Genomic DNA, 23,513 nt, shown 5'->3' on the forward strand with positions numbered 1-23,513 from the left:
TTTACTCACGAAATATTATTATTGATTAAACTATCCAGCATTATATAAGATTTAAAAGATCCACCTTCACCACAAGTTAAGTAACTTTAAGTACATTGATAATATCTCTCTTTCACCATTCATTTTTATGTTAAAATTTGGATGCAGGACTTTTACAGTATTTTTACTGTTTGATATTAATAGTTTTAATTGATAAAAGTTTTGAGCACCTCTTCTACGACTGCCAATACCAACATTTAGTTAGAGAAAGGCTGAAAATAAAGCAAGACAGAGTTTGTCTGTGGCCCCTAAATCATTAAATCCGCTTCTGATAGCAGGTGTATAAAGGTGCAATATGGGCTCTGTGGGAAATGAAGATGAAGCCATAAGGCGCGCAATATATGTTGAGTTGTTTTCCTCATCGCTTTTTTTCTGTCATGAGCTCCAAATTGAGTGCGATGTCATCGTTTTATCGCATTGACCAATCAGATATCAGTGCGAGTTGCGTGCGAGGTGAAGCGGCGACTTGCTATTGGCTTAGGTGGTTTTTTCCAAAGGGGCGTATTTTTCAAGCCATCTTGACTGAATATTTAGCCTCATCCAAGGTACATTAATTTGATATCTTCAGGATTTTGCTGCCCCTAAATTGGGAACCAGCACCGTTTGAAAGGTTAAAACCACAAGTATGTGACCGGGTCGAGTTTGTGTGTTTGACCGCAGTCACAGCGGAGAAATGAAGTGCTGAAGATGACGCTGTCGCTCCTGGATTTACCGGCTAGCTAAGCTAACGGCTAGCATGTCCGCCTCGGTTGTAGTCTGTCACTAGCTGACATTTAGCTGGGTGCAGTTATTCTCTTCGGCACTTGCACTGCAGAGGACGGTTTTACAAGGTAAACGACTCTGGTATTTTCAACATTACAAGCCTGACTTGGGTAAAATTTGCCCTTTTCTTATACGACTTCTGTGTGTCCTGTCCGACCGAGTAACGTTATCACATCAGCCTGAGACGATCTTTCTGCAGACGTTTGGACTACAAAGCAATGCCCGAAACGCCGCACACTGCAGTGTCGTGATCTAATGTATACATGCAACTAATCAATGCATTTAGGCACGGTGCGTACAGTGCGTCTGCTTTCTGGTTGCTGTTGGTATGTATAATTGGGCTGCTAATCAACTTGCAATACAAATGTTGTCTCTGCTGTTGTGCGCTTAAAATGGCTGACAGATGTTAGATACTCGGGTTGGTATTTAGCGCTCTTCAACCGAACTACGCACAGCAACAAGGAAAAAAAATAGAGGATGCTGGCGTTTGATTGGACAGAGAGAAATGTGGCGCTGTTACAGACTCTTGATTGGACCAATGGGGAGACAGCTGTGGTGCATACATGCAAGCAGTACAGCTTACTGTAGTTGTGTTTGTGCAGTCAAGAGTACTTGAGGTAACATGCTGTGTTGTTATTACCACAGAACCAGAGTTGACCCCTTTACATGTCTAGGAATAATTTTTAAAAAAATACAACAAATCTTACTAATAATGCTCAAGAAGACGACGCACCTAATATTTATTATTTTATCAATTAAAATAAAGGAATAAAGCAGGATTAAATTAAATACGGATAGATTGTAAGACTAAAACTATGAGGGCAGGATACAATACATTTTTGTAAGCAGTTAAATTGATTATTAATGGATTATGCAACATTTATGAAGTGTACATAACGATTTAACCCAGATGCTTCTTCTCATCTGCAGTTGAAAGTTTATTAGGGGTGCAGTAAATTATTATTTTATTATCAATTAATTTGGTGATTATTTATTCAATTAATTGTTTAGTCCATAAAATGAGAAAACACAAAATACCCATTAAAATAATTTCCTAGACGCCAAGTTGAGGTCTTCAACACCCAAAAAACAGAGAAGAGCTGCAATTTGTCACATTTGAGATGTTGGAACTAGATAATGTTCTTTGTTTTTGTTGATAAATTACTTATCAGGTATCTATATTGTTTACTTTTTAATGTCCTGTTTATTAACTAAAGTATCAATCAACTAGATGCCCATTTTAGCATGTATGTGTGCACAGTTTAAACGCATACTGTATGATGTCAACCACAGTTCTTCATAGGAATGTCACAATACTTTATCATCACCAGCCCTCATTAACCTAATGGGAAGTGGTGATTTCCTTAAAATTTGCAAGGCATTACATTAGTTTCATGTTAAAAGAGGATGACATTGACTGGCTGCTGTTTAAGAATTAACATTTATTTACTGTAGGAAGCACTCTTGTTTCAATAATAACCTCACACTGATAGTTATGTCAGAGTAAAATCAACTATGAACATACAACAGTTACTTTACCACAAATTTAAAACACACATTAACTTGAATCATTGTATTAAATATTTTTTCTTCCTTTCCATCTGTTAGGGAGCTGGTGTAAACTCCCATGCGGAAGGTGAGGAGGTGGGAATGTGAGACAGTTATTAGCGGACTCAACATGGGTAGGGGCCGAGGTAGAGGGAGAGGAAGGGGCAGGGGCTCATCTGGCCAGTTGCGGCCCCCCTCGCCCTACAGACTGCAGCTCTCTCCATCCAGGGAGACACTGACATATGCTCAGGCACAGAAAATAGTGGAAGTGGACCTAGATGGAAGGCTCCATCGGATTAACATCACAGATCCTTTGCCGGTCATAACCGAGGACGAGATGATGGCCCAGGACATTGCTGAGTGCAACAGCAACAAGGAGAACAGTGAACAGACGCAGAGTAAAACCAGGTCGTGGAGGAAACCTTCAAACAGTAAAGGCAGGAGGAGTAAAAATACTTCTCACCAGAATCAACGCTCTGGCTCCCAGCAGCAAACCGGATCTACTAATTCCCTCCAGCACCCGTCCCAGCAAACCCCTCTGCCTGAGCCCACCTTCCGTGTGCTGAGTTCAGTTTGCCCTTCAGAGGCACCTCCTCTCCCAGCAGCCTACTACCGTTACATAGAAAAGTCAGGGGAGGAACAGGACAGTGTGGCTGAGTACGACATGGACGAGGAGGATCTGGCCTGGCTAGAGATGGTGAACCAAAAGAGAGTGTCTGACGGCCATGCCTCTGTTTCTGCGGACACTTTTGAGCTGTTGATCGACCGCCTAGAGAGGGAGTCCATCCTGGAATCCCGTAGCCAGGCACTGTCACAGAGCGCTGTCGACGAGGATGCCTTCTGCTGTGTCTGCCTGGATGACGAATGTCTGAACAGTAATGTCATCCTGTTCTGTGACATCTGCAATCTGGCTGTCCACCAGGAGTGTTACGGTGTGCCATACGTCCCTGAGGGCCAGTGGCTGTGCCGCTGCTGCCTGCAGTCCCCTTCCCGTCCTGTAGACTGTGTGCTCTGTCCCAACCGAGGAGGTGCCTTCAAACAGACAAGTGATGGACGTTGGGCCCATGTTGTCTGTGCCATATGGATCCCAGAGGTGTGCTTTGCCAACACAGTGTTCTTGGAGCCTGTTGAGGGGGTCAAGAACATCCCTCCTGCTCGCTGGAAGCTCACCTGCTACCTGTGTAAGCAGAAAGGCAGGGGAGCATCCATTCAGTGCCACAAAGCCAACTGCTACAGGGCCTTTCACGTCACCTGCGCCCAGAAGGCCGGCCTATTTATGAAGATAGACCCGGTCCGGGAGACGGGTGTTAACGGTACCACGTTCTCTGTGAAGAAGACCGCTTTCTGTGAGCATCATTCTCCAGTGGGGTCTCGGCGGGATGGGTCTGGAGACGAGTCAGTTGAAGGGAGACTGGTGGGCGGTAGAGGTAACCGCGGTCAAAGGTCCTACACTCAAAGTCCCCCGCCACCACCGAATAAGAAGGCTACCAAGGGCCAGAAAAAGAAGAATACAAAAGGGTCTGGTGGGTCGACACGTCGCTCAACTGTGCCTGTGCTGCTCGTGCCTCAGATTCCCTCTCACAGGTATGATATGCGAAAACTGTCAGAATTTACATACCCAGCACACTATTAATTTACTGTTGTGTCTGTTGTCTTAAAAGAGATGATTCATATTCTTCCAGGGATCTGCAGGAAACTCTTAATTGATATTCTAAATTACCACTGTCATACTATCACAAGGTATTTGTGTTATTGTCACCACCAGTATTTCCACTGTTTGAAGTGCTTCATTGTAACATTTCATCTCAACAGGCTGAACAAGATCTGCACAGGAGTTGAAGTCCAGAGGAAGAATCAGTTCATGCAGAGGCTTCATAACTACTGGTTACTGAAACGACAGTCTCGAAATGGGATGCCTTTAATACGCCGACTGCATTCCCATCTACAGGCGCACAAGACTGCAGAACAGGTGAGAAAAGACATTTAAAAATGAACACAATACTCTAAATTATCTCCAGTACAGTCATGTCATGCAGTGCCTTTTGTTTTTCACATATTTGTGACCATGTCCTGTTTCACATGAAAACGTTTGAATGACTGACAGTAAACTAAAGTCACCATCAGCACATTTAGTCCGTTGCATTTTCACACATTTGACTGCAGGCAAAGCACTTGTGGTTACTTGACACATGTGACTTTGCTCATCGCTTAGACTTATTTAAAGCTACACATCGATTTTGAATCAATTAATATATCCATCTGTGTGTTATAAAATATTAAAACCAGCACATTTACAGTCATTGGAAACATTATCTATCAGGCTTTCAGAGACCATGAAGTCTGTTCAGCCAGGTCACTGGAATCAAACATTTCATACCATGTTTGTATTCTCACACACTGATATCAAGCATAAGCCCAGACATCACACTCTGCAATGGCTGTCTCAGATAGATGGCAGGCCTCCACACAATCCCTCACAGTTTTGTCATCTTTGCTGTAGACCCCTCGCTGCTGCAGAGGGCGACAGCATGTAAAACATTATAGATACTGGTTTTAATCTATTGCCCGCTATTTTTAAAATAGCAGTGGACACCTTAAGCAGTTCTAACCATTAAATTCAGGTTAATTGCAGGTGGTTAGGACTGTTAAATACAGTTTATGATATACATTTTGTCCCTTTGTTAGCTTTTAATATCAATTTGAACTTTGTTTAATATAAAGATTATTTCGTTTCAGTTAAAGTGTTTATTGTGTGCAAATTAAATTGATATGTTTCAAATTTTGACTGTCCAATTTTCATGTTAATGATTAATTTACAGCTTTGGCTGTGTAACTGCAAATGTGACAGACGACCTGATGATTGATTTTTATAAATTTCCCTTTAAAAGCCAGAACATTGTCCTGCAATTGGCTCAGGAGCACACTTATGTTTCAGAGCCCAAATTTCTCCTTGCTGTCCCTACATCTACAATGAAATTCAATAGGAAAAACTAATTATAATGGATTTTAAAGTTGAACCTGGAGTCTAATCTCATTGTGTTTGCTCTTTTGTGTTCAGAAAGAGCCTGATGAGAAGCTGTGTGCTGCAAGAGAGGAGCTACGATACTGGCAAAAGCTGAGGCAAGACTTGGAAAGAGCCAGGCTTTTGGTGGAACTCATCCGCAAGAGAGAGAGGCTAAAGAGAGAGCAGGTGCGTTACAGACTAATTTGAGACAAGCTATAGTTATTTGGGGTATTTTTATAGCATCTTTGTTTATTTTAACTTTTAAGAGTGACCTTGCTTTTCCTCTACTCTCCTGTTTGTTTATGTCGTCACCCTTAAGATGAAAATTCAGCAGGCTGCTCTTGAACTGAAGTTGACCCCTGCATTGGTGCTTCTCCGATCAACCTTGGAGCAACTGCAAGAGAAGGACACGGCCAAAATCTTCTCTGAGCCTGTCAATCTATCAGAGGTTGGTGCAGTTAGAAAACAATCTGTTTAAATACTCACTTGGAAGCATTTTTTCTTTGGCTTTACTATGACACAGCTAACATTCTTCTTTTAATGATTCACCGAGGTCCCAGATTATCTGGAGTTTATTTCCCAACCCATGGACTTCTCCACCATGCGTAAGAAGCTGGAGGGACACGCCTACTGCTCCATCGCGGACCTTGAGAAGGACTTTGACCTCATGATCTCCAACTGCCTCAAGTACAACTCCAAGGACACCATGTTCCACAGAGCAGCCTTACAACTGCGGGAGGTGGGTGGAGCTGTCCTCCGCCACGCCCACAGACAGTCTCAGAGCATCGGCCTGGACCCCAGCACTGGCATGCACCTCCCAGAGTCTCCAAACAAACATGGCTTCTACCACTGTACGTGGGATGACGGTGAGTCAGGAGGGTTTTTCCTCAAGAGAGTAAAAATGAAGCATTTCCTCATGAGCATAACATTTATTCTCACACACCTACTTCCTCTTCTTTTTCTTTTTATACTCTCTATAGTTGACTCTCTCTTGGACCCAGAAAACAGACTTCACTTGACCACAGACGAGCAGCTAAAGGTTTTACTGGATAAACTGGACATGGTGACATCTATGCGTTCCAGTGGCGGCAGAACCAAACGCATCAGGTTACTGCGCCGAGAGATCAACACTCTCAGGCAAAAGATGAACCAGCAGCAGCAAAACGCTCAGTCCGTGAATGGTAAGGACAAGGACGATGAAGGAAAGGAAGAAGAGGAAGAAGAGGAGGAGGAGGACGATGAAGAAGAGGAAGAGAAGGAAAAGAAAAAGCAGAAGACAAACATTGTGGATAATGGAGTTTTGACAACAGTGTCCAACTCCGGGGCAGGTAAAAAGCGATTTTTGCTCTAAATTATTTCATTATTTGAATGGCATTTGGCTTTATGGCATTATTAATATAATTATTATTTGATTATACATGATTTATGACCATGACATAAATCTCTCTTTGATCCAGATGACTCTCCGCCTGTGCTAGAACTTACATGCCCGGTGTCATCGCCGCTGCCGGGAGACGCCCCACTCGAACCTCCTGTCCTGGGCATCGTACCTGGAGGACGAAGGTCACCCGGGCGCTCCTACAAGCGCCAGAGATCATCCCGCAGTGGGAGCAAAAGCCAAGGTGAAGATGAGGCTGAAGTCGGTGAAACACCGTCTTTGCAACCGGAGGCTGTTCACGAGGTCACACCACTGGGGACGCCACCAACTCTGCCTTTGGTCGGAGTCGGTCGCCGTACGTCTGTGCTGTTCAAGAAAGCTAAAAATGGGGCGCGAGTCACAAAGAACAAATCCCCGCCACGACAGAACGGAAAAGCCACAAACGGCTTGGGTAGCAATCCTGCCAGCCCGAATTCACCAGGTGTCACCAACATCACCACCTTACCTCCGACTCCAAACGCCTCCCCTACACCTCCCTCTCCTTCCTCGCACCACCTGAGATCCAGAGGCCACAGTTCAGAAAGTGAAGCAGACAAACTCCCTCCACCACCCAGAGAAGGAGGTAAGGAAAAAATATATTGTAATATCACAGAGAGAGATTGCTGAGATTCAGAGAAGTGGTCACTTTGATTTATATTTATGTTTTTGCTAGGCCTGACAAATGGAAAGCACACCTCCGTTGACCAGGACGATGACCAAAAACTAAAGTGAGTATGGAGTATTAAGTACATTATCTTTTAACTCTTTGGTATCCAGTTGTAGGTCTACCCTTATCATAAATTGTAACTTAACTTAAAAGTCACCTTTCTCTCATCTTTCTCTCCATTTGTTTACAGCTGTAGCGTCTCCCCACCCAAACGTAGTCGGGGTAAACCTGCACTGGCTAAAGTCCCTGGCAGTGAGAATGGAGACATCTCTGGGGCTGGTGTGTATCATGAGAGGGCAATCAAAACACACTGAAATGCCTATGTTTCTTTATGTTTATTTGATGCATACTGTAAAAGTCTGCAAACAAAAATTTTAAATCTTCCAATTTTCACGACCAACATAATTCCAGTAAATTCTCAGTTTGGGTTCAAGAGCTGTCACAGACGCAAATTAATTGGATATATTGGAATATCCTGTTCACAGGAAAGTCTACGCTTCTGTCTTTAGATAGCGAGAGGGAGCTCGCACCTCTGGACCTAGTTTGGGCCAAATGCAGAGGATATCCATCATACCCAGCAATGGTGAGAATGTATTTGATCTTCCAGTTCATGCTGCGCGTACTGTAGCTTTCTTTTAGTTCATGATGCCAAGTGCCAGAGTTGGCATAAAGAAGTACTGAAAGATTAATTGTTCAGTGTGCTGTGACTGACATAATCCATTGTTACAGATTGTTGACCCAGACATGCCCCAGGAAGGGCTTCTTCACAACGGCATCCCCATCCCAGTGCCTCCTGTGGAGGTGCTCAAACTGGGCGAGTGGAGACAAACGGAAGCTGGCGATAAGCTCTTCTTAGTGCTGTTCTTTGACACCAAAAGAACTTGGTAAGATTCAGGCGGAGGAGATGATCCTCATGCTGAATTTTAACACCATCAGGAGAAGTCGTGTTATGAAAACTGTCCCTCTTTGTTTTCAGGCAATGGCTCCCTCAAAATAAACTGCTGCCGATGGGGATGGACGACACTGTAGACAAACTGCGCTTGATGGAAGGAAAGAAACCCAGCGTTCGCAAGTCTGTACACACTGCGTACGACCGGGCCATGGTGCATTTAAACCACGTGAGAGGAAATCTCAACTTCACTCCCTCCAATTTTATATGAATTTTAGTTTCAAGATTTTATCATCTTTAACCGGCTGCCTGGTTATATGTATAGAAGCTTCATTGATACTCTTAAAAAGGCGGGGAAGTAAAATGTTTCTGATGGTTTTCTGCGTCAAACTGTTGCTCTGATTTTAAAAGGTTTTCAATGGAGTGAGAGAAAAGGCGCTTGAAGACATTTTCGTAGATGAATCTGCACATATATATTCATGAGATTTTTTTAAAAAGGTTTTACACAACCACTGTTGCTATGTGTTCATATAAAGTTTTTATTTTAGGCCAAAGTGAGTCAAGACTTAAATGAGAGAAGTGTAAATATTTAATTGTCAAAGGGATTGTCTTGATTCAAAACATATTTAGATTGTATTTGCCATTGAAATGTCACTGTGTTTAATGAAGTGTGGAAGTCTCACTGAACGTTCACTTCATATCTGGACTCACAGGGTTGGTTTGGACAGCTATGGACAAAAAAAATGTAAATTTTAGCCTTTGAAAATTGTTGATAATATGATGTAAACAGGTATTTTCCAGTAAGGTGCACAAGGAAACACTTTAAAGATCCACAGAATCAAATTTAGCCTTTTCAGTGAAATTGGCTCAAATTATACGTCACAGTAAGCGTTAAAACTATTTCAAATTAAGAGAAATACTGGAGAATTTTAATCAGTAGGCTGCCAGTGAAAATATTCTTCATATTTTAGTCCAGCTATGACGTGTTGTAGGTGGGACTTTAGAGGTCTTTACTTATTTTTCCATATTGTGAAACTGTATTGATAACTAGAATGTGCAGCTACTTGGTTAGTAAGATGTGAAGCCACTAAAGAGGTGAAGCTGATTATATTTGTGGTTATGACAAAGTCTACTGCGATCACTCACTCACTGAAGAACTTGCAAATTGTTCGCAAATCTGGCTGAAATGACTTGAAAAGCACAATCAGTCTGTTTTGGAGGGAAAAAAAGAAAAACAAATTAGCGACGCCTGGAGCCATATGAGTGGCAAAAATGTGTATGTGTGTGTGTATATTATATACATATATGTATACGAGCTCAGTGTAGTTAAGGTGCATGTGTATAGTTCTGTAAATATGTAAATGTATGTTTATATTGGCTTACATGAAGTAATTTAAGGAATGCAAAAATCAAATTTAGATTTTAATTTATAATTTGTGGCAGTTGAGAGTGTTATTTAAAAAAAAAAGTAAATATTGAGAAGATTTATGTATGATGCTAAGTAGCTCTTTGTAATAGTGATGGTCTTCACCAACATGTCAGAACATATTCTCTATAAGTGAGGCGGCACAGGACCTGAGAGCTCGGTAGGCAGCAGTGACCGCGCTCGCCTGCTGGAGGCTTTTCTTTCTTAGGTGTTACAGGAGATTTTTTTGATCTTGTCATTTGAATTGTACTGCAAGATCTATAATCTGCCTGAGACAATATTTTCTCACACAAGAATAAATGCTGTTTGAAACAACTGCATTGTATGTCTTTTTTTTTTTTTGTTAAGAAGAGTTCATATCTTGTCTGATCAATTTATGACTCAGTTTCCCTCAAGTCAAGGTTTCAAGATAGAATCCAACAAGAAGATTAGATAACAGGAAGTTCAAATGTATCCAAAATTTCTTTCAGCGTCTCCAAGTGTTGTTTGAGAAACACAGCCTCTTTTTACCTGAATTTGGAAGACATGATAGTTGTATAATCAGTTGTGTGCAGATCAGTGTTTACGTGATCCTCTTCAACTCATCAGGAAATATTAAGTAACCATGTTGTTTACAGTATTTGTGTTCAGGATATCAGACACTGTACTCCATTGAAATACCCTGTAAGTCTGTCAATGGAAAGCCAGGCATTCACTTAACTGTTTTTTCTTGTTAGACAAATTCAGACAAATTTGTATTAATATATTCACCTTTAACTTGGAACTGTATTTGTTAAATGTCACAGCTCTAATTTTAAATGTGGGTATCCTGAAACTGGTATTTACACTTTGTTGGCTGTTTGAGTGGAAGTTACTGGTGATAAACGCTGCTTAAACACATAAGTTTTCATTTCTGAGAGGCTAGACTACAACAGTGAGGAAGGAGGCTCCTGCTCAGGCTGCCCTGGTCTAGATCAGCCCCTGAAATCAGACACAGAAAATGACACCAGTCATGCCGGTAAGAGTCTCTTTAAACGTTAGTAACGCTTGATTTTACAGGTCCTTAAAGGATATGTTCACAATTTTCAAGTCTGTCTTAAAACATCAGTCAGGGGCCCATGTGACCACTGAAAGAGGTTTTCCTTGCTGTAATCATTCCTCCTGTTCATACTGGCTGTTAAAAGATCCCCTTCAAATGTGCTTCAATGTAAGTGATGGGGGCCAAAATTTACAGTGTGTCCACAGTCATTATGTGCAAAAATGCATTTTAAAGTTTATCTGAAGCTAATATGAAGTTTCAGCCATCTGAATGAGTCAAATTAAGTAGATATTTTTCAACATTTACAGTCTTTTTACCATCAAATTCCCTCTTTGTGTTTCCCTGTTGATCTATGGTGGAAGTATAGTAACACAAAGAGGGACTTTGGCACTAAAAAGACTAAATGTTAAAAGATAATTACTTGATTTGACTCATTTGGACAGCTGAAGCTTCATATTAGCGTCTGATAAACTTTTAAATACATTTTTGCACAGAAGGAGGCTTGTGGATTTTGGCCCCCACTTATGTTGTAAGTGCATTATGAAGGATCTTCTAATGTCCAGTAGGAGGAATGATTTTGGCAAGAAAAACCCATTTAAATGTTCATTTGGGCACCTGACTATTGTTTAAGACAGACTTGAAAAACTGTGAACCTGTCCTTTAAAACCTCATCATTTTCTCAGATGTTCTTAGAAATGACGTGATGTGGTGTTGAAAGAACCGCTCCGTTTAAACCCCAGTAAATACTTGTTCATTATTGGTAACTTGCTTCCTCTTACTTGTTGAAGTGAATGCTCGCCTGTTGACAAATCTCCAATTTTTACATGTTAAGCTGACCTGCTGAGCACTGACTAAAAGACTCTCTAGGTTACATTAGCAATGAACTGAAAATGAATTAATATTAAGTTAATCAATTCTCTCTATTTTTCCAATAATTTGTTTCAAATTACATAATTATTTCAAGCAAACTCATAGGAAATAATTAAAAGAAATTACTGACCATAAAATAAAGCATTACTAAAGGTCATTTTTGCAACATTTGATATAAAACTTTCCCACTTAATTAAGACAACTGTATCTTTGTGCAACCTGGGATTTATTTCATAATACTATAGACATACTCTTAAGACTTCAATTGACAGGAAATTCCTCAGAGGACACAAGGATGAGGCTACTGTTTATAGACCATCTTTACAAAACTATTATCCAAAAAAGATAAAGTCGTCTGAACTCATTAGGAGTCAAGTAACAACTGTACTAGAAGTATCTGCAGAAAAAACATTGTGTGACTCATAAGTTCCGACTTGTAGCAATGAAAACACTAACAGTGACAATGGTAACGTGATCAGGTGTAACAGGCTGGGATTTCCTACTTGTTATCTGCATAAGTGTTCAAGTTCTGTCACAGTGAGGTGCAACCAAATTCATGGAGGGCTGTGAATTTCCATTTCAAGATCATCACGTAATTTTGCTGTTGACTCGACACGAGGACCTCAACAGCAGAATGAAATAATATCTTCAGTTAAAATGAAAAATTGTCTGCTCTTTAGCGCTCTGTGACACATGATAGCCCATCCCTGTTCTGTCAGTTCCAGTTGTTGTTATTCCAGTTTATAACGCACCCAAAAACACAACATAAGTTCATTTCTTGCATATCCTGTTTTGTAACATTTAAATGTTTTTGTGACATGAGCAAAAAAAAAAAAAAAAAAAAAAAATCGACATATGAAAACTAGTCTGAGCAAGGTAGTTCATGTTTCTCTTCGTCTCCTCTAAACTCACACAAGAAAGAGACCATGTATAATTATAGCATATGCGAATGAACTGTCTGTGATACATTCACTGTCCATGAGGAAAATTTCTGTCTTGTTTCAGTAATAAAACAATATAAAAACATTTAAATATCATTGCAATTATATTCTACCACAGTTCAATTTAAAACTTACTATTTCGCAACGCTGTTTTTGCCCTGACTGTTTCTGATCGAAAGCAGTGATGCAATGACATGCTTTCTTAAAGGTAAAGAAATAATACTAGTTTCAAAGAGCTCTCTTAAATAGTGTAAAATGTAGTGTTTGATTCCAGTAGTCAATGTCTGTCAAGTCCAACAAGTGTCAAAAGAAGGTTCAAAAATATCTCGGAACCAGTGTACAAACTATTGTTGAGTGAGGCAGAGCCACTATAGTAGCGCTAGGAGAGTCTTATAGAAGAGATAAGAAGCCATTATCTGTGGAGTCTTGCTGGTCAGATTTTCCACCTCGAGAGCTCTTGCTGGGGTTTGGGGTGGTTGAATACTTTGGGGGGTATCTGATGAAGAGGCGGTCTTCCTCCTTTTTGATCCACCTCAGAAGCTTAGTGATAGCAGTAATGGCACAGGCCTTTGTCACCAGAGGACTAAAGCAGGTGTACAGCTCAAATTTACTTGTGACCTACAGCAGGGAGGAAAACGGACATCGTTAGGTGAAGACAACAACAACTGGTCGTTCACATGCACTTAAATATCTGGGTTACAATCGGCTTGATCAAGCAGATTTCTTCAACTTCATGTAACCTTTTTTCCACAGCTAGATTTCTCCTAGAGAACCCTGTAAACAGGTAACCAGACTTCTAGTCAGCTTTTCATAAGTAAACATGTGCTTGACAAAGACTTCACACAGGGAAAGTAACAGCGGAGCATTTGTGCTGTAAAGAAAAGTTGGGTACACACACACACCCAGGAAAATAAAAAATAAAAATAAAAAAGCAAATTGCGTCACTACTTAAAATAAGTTTGCAGTGCTTCCAGATTAAATATGTAAACCAGGTTACCATAGTGCATGTAAACGCACTGTCTGGTTACCTGTGTAACCTGATTTCTTGAGTTTACATGTAAAAGTGGGTTAAGTGGTTACTATGTGACTGAAAAGTCTTTAAAAGGTATAATATGTAATTATTCCACATTGAAATGTCTAAAAACAACTAGACCTATGTTATATATGTTGTTGAGTTGTGTCCTTACATTATACCAAATGTTTCCAACAATTTTCAAACCCAGAAAATCTGTAATTTAATCAAAGTAACGGACCGTTTCATTTGGTCCCATGTCAATGGCGTCATACCTCCTCTACCAAAGAGTAAACACGCACAAGATGCATACGGCGGCGCTGTGTTTGTCCGCTACAATGGCGTCAAAGAGTAACTTACACACTTCCAAGATAATAGATCGCCGTTGTGTTTGTTCCACAGAAACTGTTATTCTTGACTTTTATACAGTTTTAAGCCACATTTTCATAATAAATTTAGGTCGCTTTTAACTATATCTTTTAGCCGGAAGAAGGATTTTAGTCATTGGACATCTGGATCTTAAGTGATCAGAGAAATAAACTGGGCAAACGTTAGCAGCAGCTCGGCTAACAGCCCGTAGCGGACGTCCAGTGGTCGCCAAACATCGTCGGAGAAATATTGATTTTTTTAAGTGAAACAGCTTTAAATAGTATTTTTAACGATTTTAATCTGCCTGTACGTTTGGAGACCTCTGCGGATAATTCGGCTCCCGGGACAGACCGACCGAACGTCTGGATCTTACGTTATAAGAGAAATAAACCGAACAGGTGTTAGCAGCAGCTCGGCTAACAGCCCGTACCGGACGTCCGGTCGTCGCCGTACATCGTCGGAGAAACACTGATTTTTTTTTTTTTTTTTTTTTTTAGGTGAAACAGCGTTATTCAGTGTTTTTACCTGTAATCTCCGGGTCCGTTTGTTCTGGAGAGAAGGAGACCTCTGCGGGTAATTCGGCTCCCGGTAAAAACATCCTAAATGATTAACACTGGCGTAATCCGATCCCGGTGAAGGTAGTTATTTAACAGAACTGGATACAGCATGAGACGGGGTCCCGACTTCCCGGTATGAACGTACCGGGACCTTCCGCATAGTGCGGCCCATAGACCGTGTGCACTAGTGACTTTCGCTCGTTCTCTGTATACATCCATGATTTAACAACGAGGACAACAACTCCCATGATCCCTTGCTACTTCACACCGTCATCACACTCCGTCTTTTGTTATTGTTTTGATTGAGAGACCCCTAGCGGCTGAAATGACATATTGCGCGTTTAACTCTATTTAGACAGACCTCTGTCAAGTAATCCACTACACACAAAAACAGTGTTGAGAAGCTGCACAATATAACCTTTTATTCTTCCTGTTAATGTTCTCAATTATTTATCTTTTTTTATTGTTATCTTTTTAATGTGAAGCACTTTGAGCTGCATTTTGTATGAAAGGTGCTATACAAATAAAGTTTATTACAATTATTATTATAACAATGTCAATGTATCCCTAAACACAGATACATACCCAGGCTAGCAGAGTTTCCCTCTCAGCGACATGGTAGATGAGCTTGAGGGGTCGTGAGGTGCTGTGGATGCGGCTGTGCATATAACGATAAAGATCCAGCAGTCTCATTTTCTCCTCTTCACTGCTGTATGGTGCCTCCATCTCTGGGCTACATGTAGCAACAAATTGGATGTCAGGGTTAGACACAAAAGAAAGCCTTTTCACTTAAAAAAAAAAAAAAAATGCAGTGATATGCAGAGACATAACAGAGGGGCTATGATGCTGAATTTTTCCATCTTTATTTCGCAACAGTGAGGAGACGAAATTGCACAGAGCCTAACAAAAGGCAGCTTCAGACATAATTTTAAGTGAGATTTCTTGCTCTTTGTGACATTGTTCTGAACAGTGCTATATTGTATAAATAAAATTATTTTAAGTGTAGCTCGATGATTATTTGTATAATTCCATTGTCAAGGTTTCAACTGGCTGCTGGCTCCTGTAATAGGACACCTCATGCTTTCAGTTCAGCTCATTATGAAATAAGTGAAGTTAAATGGGAGGATTATTAGAAGATCATTTAAATGTCTTTCCATTTTTATTTTTAAGTGTCTTTGTGACTAGTAGGCCTATTCCAGAAACACTGATCTTCTGAGTTACCCAGTGAAATGAACAACATTGTAAACTGTAAACTTCAACAACGCTAAGCTACATTTTTTCTTAAAAGTAAATTGGCTTTCATACTTTCTCCTACACAGGGAATTTATTTTGTGCAAAAACCTTCAAAGTATTTCTTTTTCCTTGAAATTCTAAGCAGTGAGCCATCATCATCGTCCCATCTTTTTGTAATTTAGAAAATTACAAAAAGATATTAGGCGTTATTATTTAATTTTCTAGTTTAGGTCCACATATCCCTCCTGTAGTTGCGAAGACAATGACACAACACACAAACCTGGTGAATTGAGTGAGCTGGCGGTAGTTGTCTGGCACATCAAAGGGCTTGTACATGAAGTGTCTGAGGTCTGAGACGCCCACCTGGCTCACGCTGTACGACTGGGCTTTAGCGATGAGGCTCAGGGAGTTTTGAGCCACCATGGCCTCCTCTATCTTCCTCTTGCACTCGGCCACAGCGTAGAAAGCTTCCTTGTCTGTTGAGAGCAGCAGCAAACAAACGGTGCATTCTGGAGGGTCCAGGTAAGAAATGTATGCATAAAAGTAACAGTCAGGATTAAAGAGAGGGAGGCAGATGGGAGTCCAGATCTCCCCAGCCTGAAAGGCAGAAGAGGCTCCGATGAGGTTGAGCAGGAGGTGGACGTCAGCGGGCTCCAGCCTGCTGTCCTCGATAACGTTTTTTTCTTGGACGATGGTGAGTAGCTGGTTCTTGGCAATGAGGATGGAGAATACCAGGTTGGGGGTGATCGCTTTCTGCAGGATCTGGCTGAGAGAGTCCCTGAGAGAAGAAGCTAGGGGCAAGCAGTGCACTGCAGCCAGCAGGAAGCTAGGGTCCGAATCCACCAGGTTGAGAAGGCCATCCAGAATCTTCTCCGAGCCCGCCAGTAGTCTCCTCAGGTCGTAGTTTTTCTTGTGTTCAAAGATGCGAGATATGCTGGCCTGGGTGAGCATACTGATGATCTGATAGTACACATAGAGGAGCTCTCCACGCAGCTGCTGCTCAGATTGACGACTGCTCGAGACGCACACCAGCACAAGAGGCCCTTTCTGTAAGAAAACCACGGTGTGCTCCTCTGATGGAAAGAAGAACATTTTTAAGAAAAAGACACAGACAAACATTAAGGATCATATTGATAATAAAGTGAATGTCCATAAACAATAATCAACACTCTGTGCTCAAAAATATTGTGGACGTGAGTGTAAATGTGGTGGACATTTACCAATAAAACACTGAATCAAATAAATACAAAGTGAATGTTAAAAAATACTGTAAATGAAGACATCTCTATGATAAAATAGACATTTTTGTATTGGTGATAAATGATCCAAAATAGATCAGATCTATTAGGATTTGATAGATAGGGCTGTGTCTCAAATCACTCCTGATTCTCTCTATAGTGCTCTATATTTACTGTACACCATTTTATCTGAGTGTCCAAATTCTAACTGTGTACATTTATGCCCTCAAAAATTCCCACAACAGAATAAAAAAAGAATAGTGTCCATGGCATACGCACTACTGCTAACAAGCCCACAATGCATTTTATAGATGTGTAAATTGTGAGTGAACAATGAGTGTCTATTTATATAGAAAGTAGCAGTAAATGAGCCCTGCTCTCACACATGAGTTGAAAATGTCAGATCACCTGTAACATTCACAGTAATGTCACAGAACCTACAGTCTGCAGAAAATAAATAATTATGGATAAAATCTGTCAGATTTGCATCATGACTGATGCCTACTCTCACCTGAATACACTGAGCGGATGATATTATCTCCACTTTGGACAAAAGACACCAGTGCCATCATGACTCCCATTGTAGATGAAAGAGCCTCTTCACTGCCGTACCGGGAATAGATGGGCTTGCCTGCTTCACTAAGCACAAAAACATGCTTTCTGTGCTGCCGCCAGCTTTCAGCTGTCACATCCTCGTCACGATGAGACATAAATGCAGGAGATTCCTGGGTGCCTGCCTCCAACAAAGGAGATGACCTCCCCTTCACACCTAAACCCTGCTCCTCGAGCTTGGCCTTGGCCAGCATTGTAACAACAAACTCCCCAGAGTCATTCTGGTCATTGTCCGCGGCATCCTCGGCTCCTCTGTCAGGTGGCTGGGTGGATGCGATGTTCTGACACTCAGGGTTTTCCGTCTCATCGGTGTCTAGCTTTGTTACCTGGTTAGAATGAGGCTCTGCATCCAGACTGGGCTCCTCTGCGGTGATGTCTGAAATGAATGAATCTGCAGGCTCCTCTTTGTTTGCAGTGCCACTGTCGCTTTTCTCCACCGGATCAGGAAACATGTGATTACCCAAAAGGGAGAGAGAAGTTGCCAAGGTGTACACTGAAAACAAAATTAGATCATGAAATGAGTAATGAAAGTGAAGACAGGCGAGCTGAAAAATTATTATGGCTTTAATGAACTACATTCATCCCTTCTAACTCTTGATTATTTATTTACCTGGTGGATTGCTCTCAGAGGGAGGATCACAAATCTTCACTCCCTGTGCCTCTCCTTCTTGATGACTGTCTCTCTCCATGATACCATCCCAGTCACTGAAGGTAAAAAGAAACACGAATAAAACCTCGAAAGTCCAAACTCAAAACATATTCTAGCCGTGGTAACTTACTAAGGATAGGTTCACAATTTTTCAAGTCAAGTTTTTCAGTCTTCAAACAACAGTCAAGGGCCCATATGATCACTGAAAGAGGTTTTCCTCACTGTAATCATTCCTCCTGTTCATAATGGCTGTTAAAAGATCCCCTTCAAATGTGTTTTCAGTGTACTTGATGGGGCCAAAATTCACAGTGTGTCCACAAATTTTGTCTGAAGTTTATCTGAAGCTTATACGAGACATAAAGAAGATATCTGCCACATTTACAGTTTTTCCTTGTTGTGTTTCCTCATACAGTGTTTCCCTGTTGAGCTGCGATGGAAGTATAGTAACAAAAAGAAGGACTTTGGCACTAATAAGACTGTAACGTTGAAAGATATCTACTTGATTTGACTCGTTTGGACAATGCTTCATATTAGCTTCAGATAAACTTTAAAATATTTTTTTGCACAGAAGTGGATGTTCACATACATTACATTGTAAGTGCATTATGAAGGGATCTTCTAATGGCCAGTATGAACAGGAGGAATGATTATGGTAAGAAAAACTTATTTCAATGTTTATTTGGGCTCCTGACTGTTGTTTGAAGACAGACTTGGAAAACTGTGAACTCGTCCTTTAAAACCTTGAGACAGACAGCATGCATCTTGAGACTCTCATGAATAGCAGCACTGATGCTGGACAAGTCGTCTGGTCACATGATTACAGTGGAAAACTTATAGTGGAGAATTACAAGAGCAGAACAGACTCTTGAATTTACCAGCAGCCTGGCTGATATTACACTACAGATAAAGAACAGTCGGTTGCACGTAGAGGAAAAAAGTAAGTGTTGTTTGACCGCCAGACCTGGCGAGTTAATGTTTGTTAATTAATTAGTCTACATTATCTATTAGGCTAATGTTAGCTTGTCGCCGTCAGGGAAGGTTACTTATCCATCCTGATAATATTTGACAGTAAATTCTGATGCAACTCAGTAAATGTTGACAGTAGTTATGCGGCTAACCTGCTAGCAAGCGACACACACACACACACACAGATCAATTTCATGGCCTCGGCTTAACACTGAGCACGCAAGCTGTCGTGGTCAAATAAAACTAGACAGGTGAGACAAAGAGTAAAACTTACGATTTGTGTACCGTTGAAACGTCGGGTTGTATATCTAATTTGCTACATTGACTTTCATCGGCGGCCCCGGGTTGCAAACAAGCTGTCAGGTATGAGAAGCAGAAAAACAAATTTTCCTCTTACCACAGCAGACATCCGGAATCTCTGATGACATGCTTAGCTGACCAATCAGGCTGCTCGGATGCCGCGGCTGGTCCCGCCCCTCAGGATACGTTCTAAACAAACCGCAACGTGACGTACGCACGTTGCGGGTGTTCCGCTTCAACGAGTGACCGTGTTAATGGTGTGGTTGTCGCGGTCACGGCAGCCGTTGAAATTACGAGCAGAACACGTAGGTGTCCTCGTGAAAGCCTTAAATTCTCTTAAATTGAATGTTGAACACAGTATATGTTCGGCTGGTCGTTTTTGTCTTGCATTATGTAAATGAAATGGTGTCGTCAACAAGAAGCATTAACCGTTCTTCAGTTGTTTTTCTGAAATTAATCTTTTTCAAATATTAGCTTGTCAAGAGTAGATGTAACGCTGAATCTCGTTCCCACATCGGTGGGTCACAAGTTAAATAGACGTTTGGTTGATCAAACCGGATGGCTACAAAGCTGCATAAAATCCCAAAACAGGCTGTAACTGCACTGCCAATTTATATGGTACGTTCTGTTTCCCACATTATAAGAAACATTACGATAGGTGAATGCGTCTTGCTGAGCATAATTTAATTTACGTAAACTATTAGTGTAGATAATAAACAATTTGAGTGTATATTGATCAAAGTCAAATTGATCAGGCTTATACGAGGACAGCTACGTGTTAGTGTTTTCAACGGCTGCCGTCACTGCGAACAACCATGACGAGTCACCAGTTAACACGGTCACTCGTTGAACCAAAACACATGGACACAGTATTGTGAATTGAAAAATACACAAAGTATTTTTGGGGTGTTTTGGTGATTTAATCAAACGTATTGAACACCGTCTCCAATAAATATCTCTGAATTTCATCGCTTTCCATGATCAAACTCGCCATCTTAGCCAAGACAATTTCACAGACAGCCGACATAGCTACTAGTTAACTTAATTATTGTGTCGGTTTGAGAACAAAACGTTCCGTGATTCATCGTTAATAAGTAGATGTATAGTAGATACCGAAATACTTTTGTATAGCAATTATTGAACATATGGCTTATCTGAAAAAGAAATGTTAGCATTTTTTGTTGGATCTTCATAGTTGTGAGCTAGCGGGGCTGCGCTACGTAACCTACGTCATCTCCTATTCTTCAACCGCTGACACAAACATCGTAACGGTAGATATGGCGAGCAGGATGTGTTATGCTACCTAGCTACATCTAGATTGATGTTTTTATAATTATTCAACGGACTGAAAGTTTTCTCCGTTTATCCCACAATAGCCGGATAAGCCGACACTATGGAGGAACCGTGGGACTTTGAGTTTTTATCCCGCATCGCCGACAGCTGCTTGTCGTTTCTCTCCGAGTTTGTGGACGACTGGCTCGCCAACGACATGCGAGTCTCCATATTCAAAATCTTATTAAGCTGGTTAATTTTTAGTCTCATCGCGATTCATTTTGCATGGAAGGTCTACGGGGATACAGTGAACGATATGTATTATCGACAAGGTGAGTTGTTATTTTTTTTTTTGTCCTTTTCTGTATCGCTTGCTAATCCAGTTACTTCATTAACTGTGTGTTTTGATGTTCAGGGACTGGACAAAACGGAGGCACACCTGATACTGTACCTCACCTGAGTGGATGGTAGGTGTCAGAGCATGCAATACGTAGCCCACCCTGCTAACACTGTCTGCTATATATTTTAATTCTCTCTCTCTTTTTTAAATAATTGTAAATACTTTATTACATACTCTAAACGAAGAAGCCAAGTTTGACTAGTTTTGAGATCAGTGTTTTATAGCCTGAAATATGATTGAGTTAAAATCTTTAATTGTTGAGTAAGACTGCCTCTGGTTGCAAAGTTGAATTGATAGTGTGAATATAGTCTCTCATCTAAACCAGCAGGGCTGCAATCAACGCTTATTTTCATTATTAGATCAGATTAGATTCAATTTGTCATTGAGTACTTAACATCAAGATGCAGTTGGCATCTAACCAGAGTGCAATTTAGGCATAAAGTGCTGATGTGCATGATATATATTACTACGAGCAGTTTAAAAGATGAATAAGATGTAGATATACAGATCTACACTTGTGCAGTGATGCAGTGTTATAGAAAGTGATGCTGCAGTGAGTAAATAGTTCATCATTATTGATTAATCTGTCGATTATTTTCATCACTCTTTCACAAAGCCCAAGATACAAACAAAAATATCTTGTTCTGTCCTGACTAGTCCACAGCCCAAAGAAGTCAAGTTTACTATCACAGATAGTAAGAAAATATTCACATTTAAGAAGCTGGAACCAGAGAATTTTAGCATTTTTCTTAAACAATTCTTTAAAACTATAAATTGACAAAGCTATTTTGTCATGCTTCAGTTGTACTATAGTACTATTTTGTAATGTCATTTTGTCGTTGCAGGGAAAGCACAGCAGGAGACACCCTGAAGACTCATCGAGATTGACAGGACAATGGTCTTCAGATTTTATCCAAGTGCAAGCTGGACAGTAAACATCTCCCAGAGACACTGAATGCACCCTCAAGTTTACTTAAAGAAAAAGCATCATCATCAATGCATTCTGGATGGACAAACTTACTGACAGCTGTTCTTAGAAATACCCATTGTCACTTTTCATGCATGCTAACAGTGTCATACAGGTATCTGCATAATTGACCTCATAGCATCTGTGAGATATTTATTGTGACCTGTCAACACTGGTCTTTGAGCAGAAGTTTATTCTGCATACCTGAATTTTTCATTTTGGCTTCATGGTCTACATTCTCTCCATATCTTGCAAGACGTTACAAATATGAAACATATTATTGGGTTTGCTTTCTGTTTTGATAACAGACATAAAACTCTCCGTGCTGAGACCATGAGCAAGGAAAAAATATGGACTTGATTTGAATGGTGCACACATGAGCATGTGATCAAATGTTTACCGGGAAGGTTAAATTGCATCAGCAGGGGTACGTGCTACATGGTGAGTGCTGTGCATGTGCCTAGTTATGATTAGAAAGATTATTTGTGGTGAACAAGGTAATTTTTATCACTGCTATTTTATAAATGATGCATTTGGTCTGTTGAAAGACAAATCCAGGAAAAGCAGCACATCTTACATCTTTCCATGAAGTTTTATGTTTAAGGAGCATTGTGTGCTCTTAATGAAAGATACAGAGTGCCTGTCAAAAGAACAACCCCATTAGGGTCCCACCCCCATCCTTTGAACTTTATTCAGTAATTCTAACAGAATCATAGCAAACTTCTGTGTCAAAGTGAAAACAAATCTCAATTACAAATATAGACAAAAAGTGATTAAGCACACAATCATTTTCAGCCCATTTACTATAACACACCAAAAGTTGAATGCAAATCTCCTGCGTGTAATAGTAATGAAGGTGGAACTGTGGCGCAGTGGTTATCACTGTAACCGTCACTGTGGTCGTTGAGAATGGAGACACTGCAGATAACAGCTTTTGCCTCGATACTTCACCCATTATAGATTTATGGCTACTGAAAAAAAAAACTGACAAAAACTACTAACTTGAACAACTCTTCTAACAATATAACAACACTGTTGTAATGGTAAAGGCAAATCTGTACAGAATACAATGTACTGCAGTGTGCATTTATGAAAATGTTTATTGATGTACATAATCCTTATCAAATGATCTTGAGACGAAATGATCTACATATTTCAGGTACCTGAAAGTATGGCAGCAAAGCTAGAAGTTTATACCTCTGTGCTAATAACTTGATTGATATTAAATTTGTTTGTTGTACTGAAAAATACAGTTTTCATTTATGTCTCATTGGTAGAGCTGTGTTAAAAATGATTTAAGTCGCTGTTAAAATCATTCATGCTGATAACAACCCTGTCATGCTCCTTGTGGTAGTTA

At 40.5% G+C, this 23,513-nt stretch overlaps 3 protein-coding genes across 6 annotated transcripts; 2 read left to right on the top strand and 1 right to left on the bottom strand.

The window, feature by feature from the left end:
• Positions 1–77: 77 nt before the first annotated feature.
• Positions 78–10,067, top strand: brpf3a (bromodomain and PHD finger containing, 3a). Of its 2 annotated transcripts, none has more exons than XM_044349080.1 (13): positions 78–869; positions 2,410–3,933; positions 4,162–4,318; positions 5,408–5,539; positions 5,673–5,801; positions 5,907–6,219; positions 6,334–6,681; positions 6,811–7,353; positions 7,444–7,498; positions 7,628–7,716; positions 7,923–8,020; positions 8,167–8,321; positions 8,414–10,067. In XM_044349080.1, the coding sequence occupies exons 2-13, from the start codon at positions 2,429–2,431 to the stop codon at positions 8,595–8,597; spliced, it is 3,708 nt and encodes a 1,235-aa protein (XP_044205015.1). In that variant the 5' UTR covers positions 78–869; positions 2,410–2,428; the 3' UTR covers positions 8,598–10,067. The 2 variants fall into 2 exon arrangements, with proteins under 2 accessions (XP_044205015.1, XP_044205016.1); XM_044349081.1 differs by having other exon boundaries at positions 81–869; positions 7,947–8,020.
• A 1,780-nt stretch (positions 10,068–11,847) lies between these two features.
• On the bottom strand, positions 11,848–19,703 carry mon1bb (MON1 secretory trafficking family member Bb). 2 transcript variants are annotated; one of them, XM_044348154.1, is made up of 6 exons: positions 19,615–19,703; positions 18,213–18,307; positions 17,502–18,095; positions 16,033–16,825; positions 15,105–15,252; positions 11,848–13,199 (listed from the first exon to the last, which is right to left on the bottom strand). In XM_044348154.1, the coding sequence occupies exons 2-6, from the start codon at positions 18,289–18,291 to the stop codon at positions 12,972–12,974; spliced, it is 1,842 nt and encodes a 613-aa protein (XP_044204089.1). In that variant the 5' UTR covers positions 18,292–18,307; positions 19,615–19,703; the 3' UTR covers positions 11,848–12,971. The 2 variants fall into 2 exon arrangements, with proteins under 2 accessions (XP_044204089.1, XP_044204088.1); XM_044348153.1 differs by lacking the exon at positions 19,615–19,703 and adding an exon at positions 19,492–19,608.
• A 347-nt stretch (positions 19,704–20,050) lies between these two features.
• tcta (T cell leukemia translocation altered) lies at positions 20,051–23,404 on the top strand. 2 transcript variants are annotated; one of them, XM_044348160.1, is made up of 4 exons: positions 20,051–20,135; positions 20,894–21,121; positions 21,205–21,256; positions 22,035–23,404. In XM_044348160.1, the coding sequence occupies exons 2-4, from the start codon at positions 20,911–20,913 to the stop codon at positions 22,075–22,077; spliced, it is 306 nt and encodes a 101-aa protein (XP_044204095.1). In that variant the 5' UTR covers positions 20,051–20,135; positions 20,894–20,910; the 3' UTR covers positions 22,078–23,404. The 2 variants fall into 2 exon arrangements, with proteins under 2 accessions (XP_044204095.1, XP_044204094.1); XM_044348159.1 differs by lacking the exon at positions 20,051–20,135 and adding an exon at positions 20,162–20,788.
• The last annotated feature ends 109 nt before the right edge of the window (positions 23,405–23,513 follow it).

The sequence above is a fragment of the Thunnus albacares genome, chromosome 4 (assembly GCF_914725855.1).
Source record: "Thunnus albacares chromosome 4, fThuAlb1.1, whole genome shotgun sequence".
Taxonomy (NCBI): Eukaryota; Metazoa; Chordata; class Actinopteri; order Scombriformes; family Scombridae; genus Thunnus; species Thunnus albacares.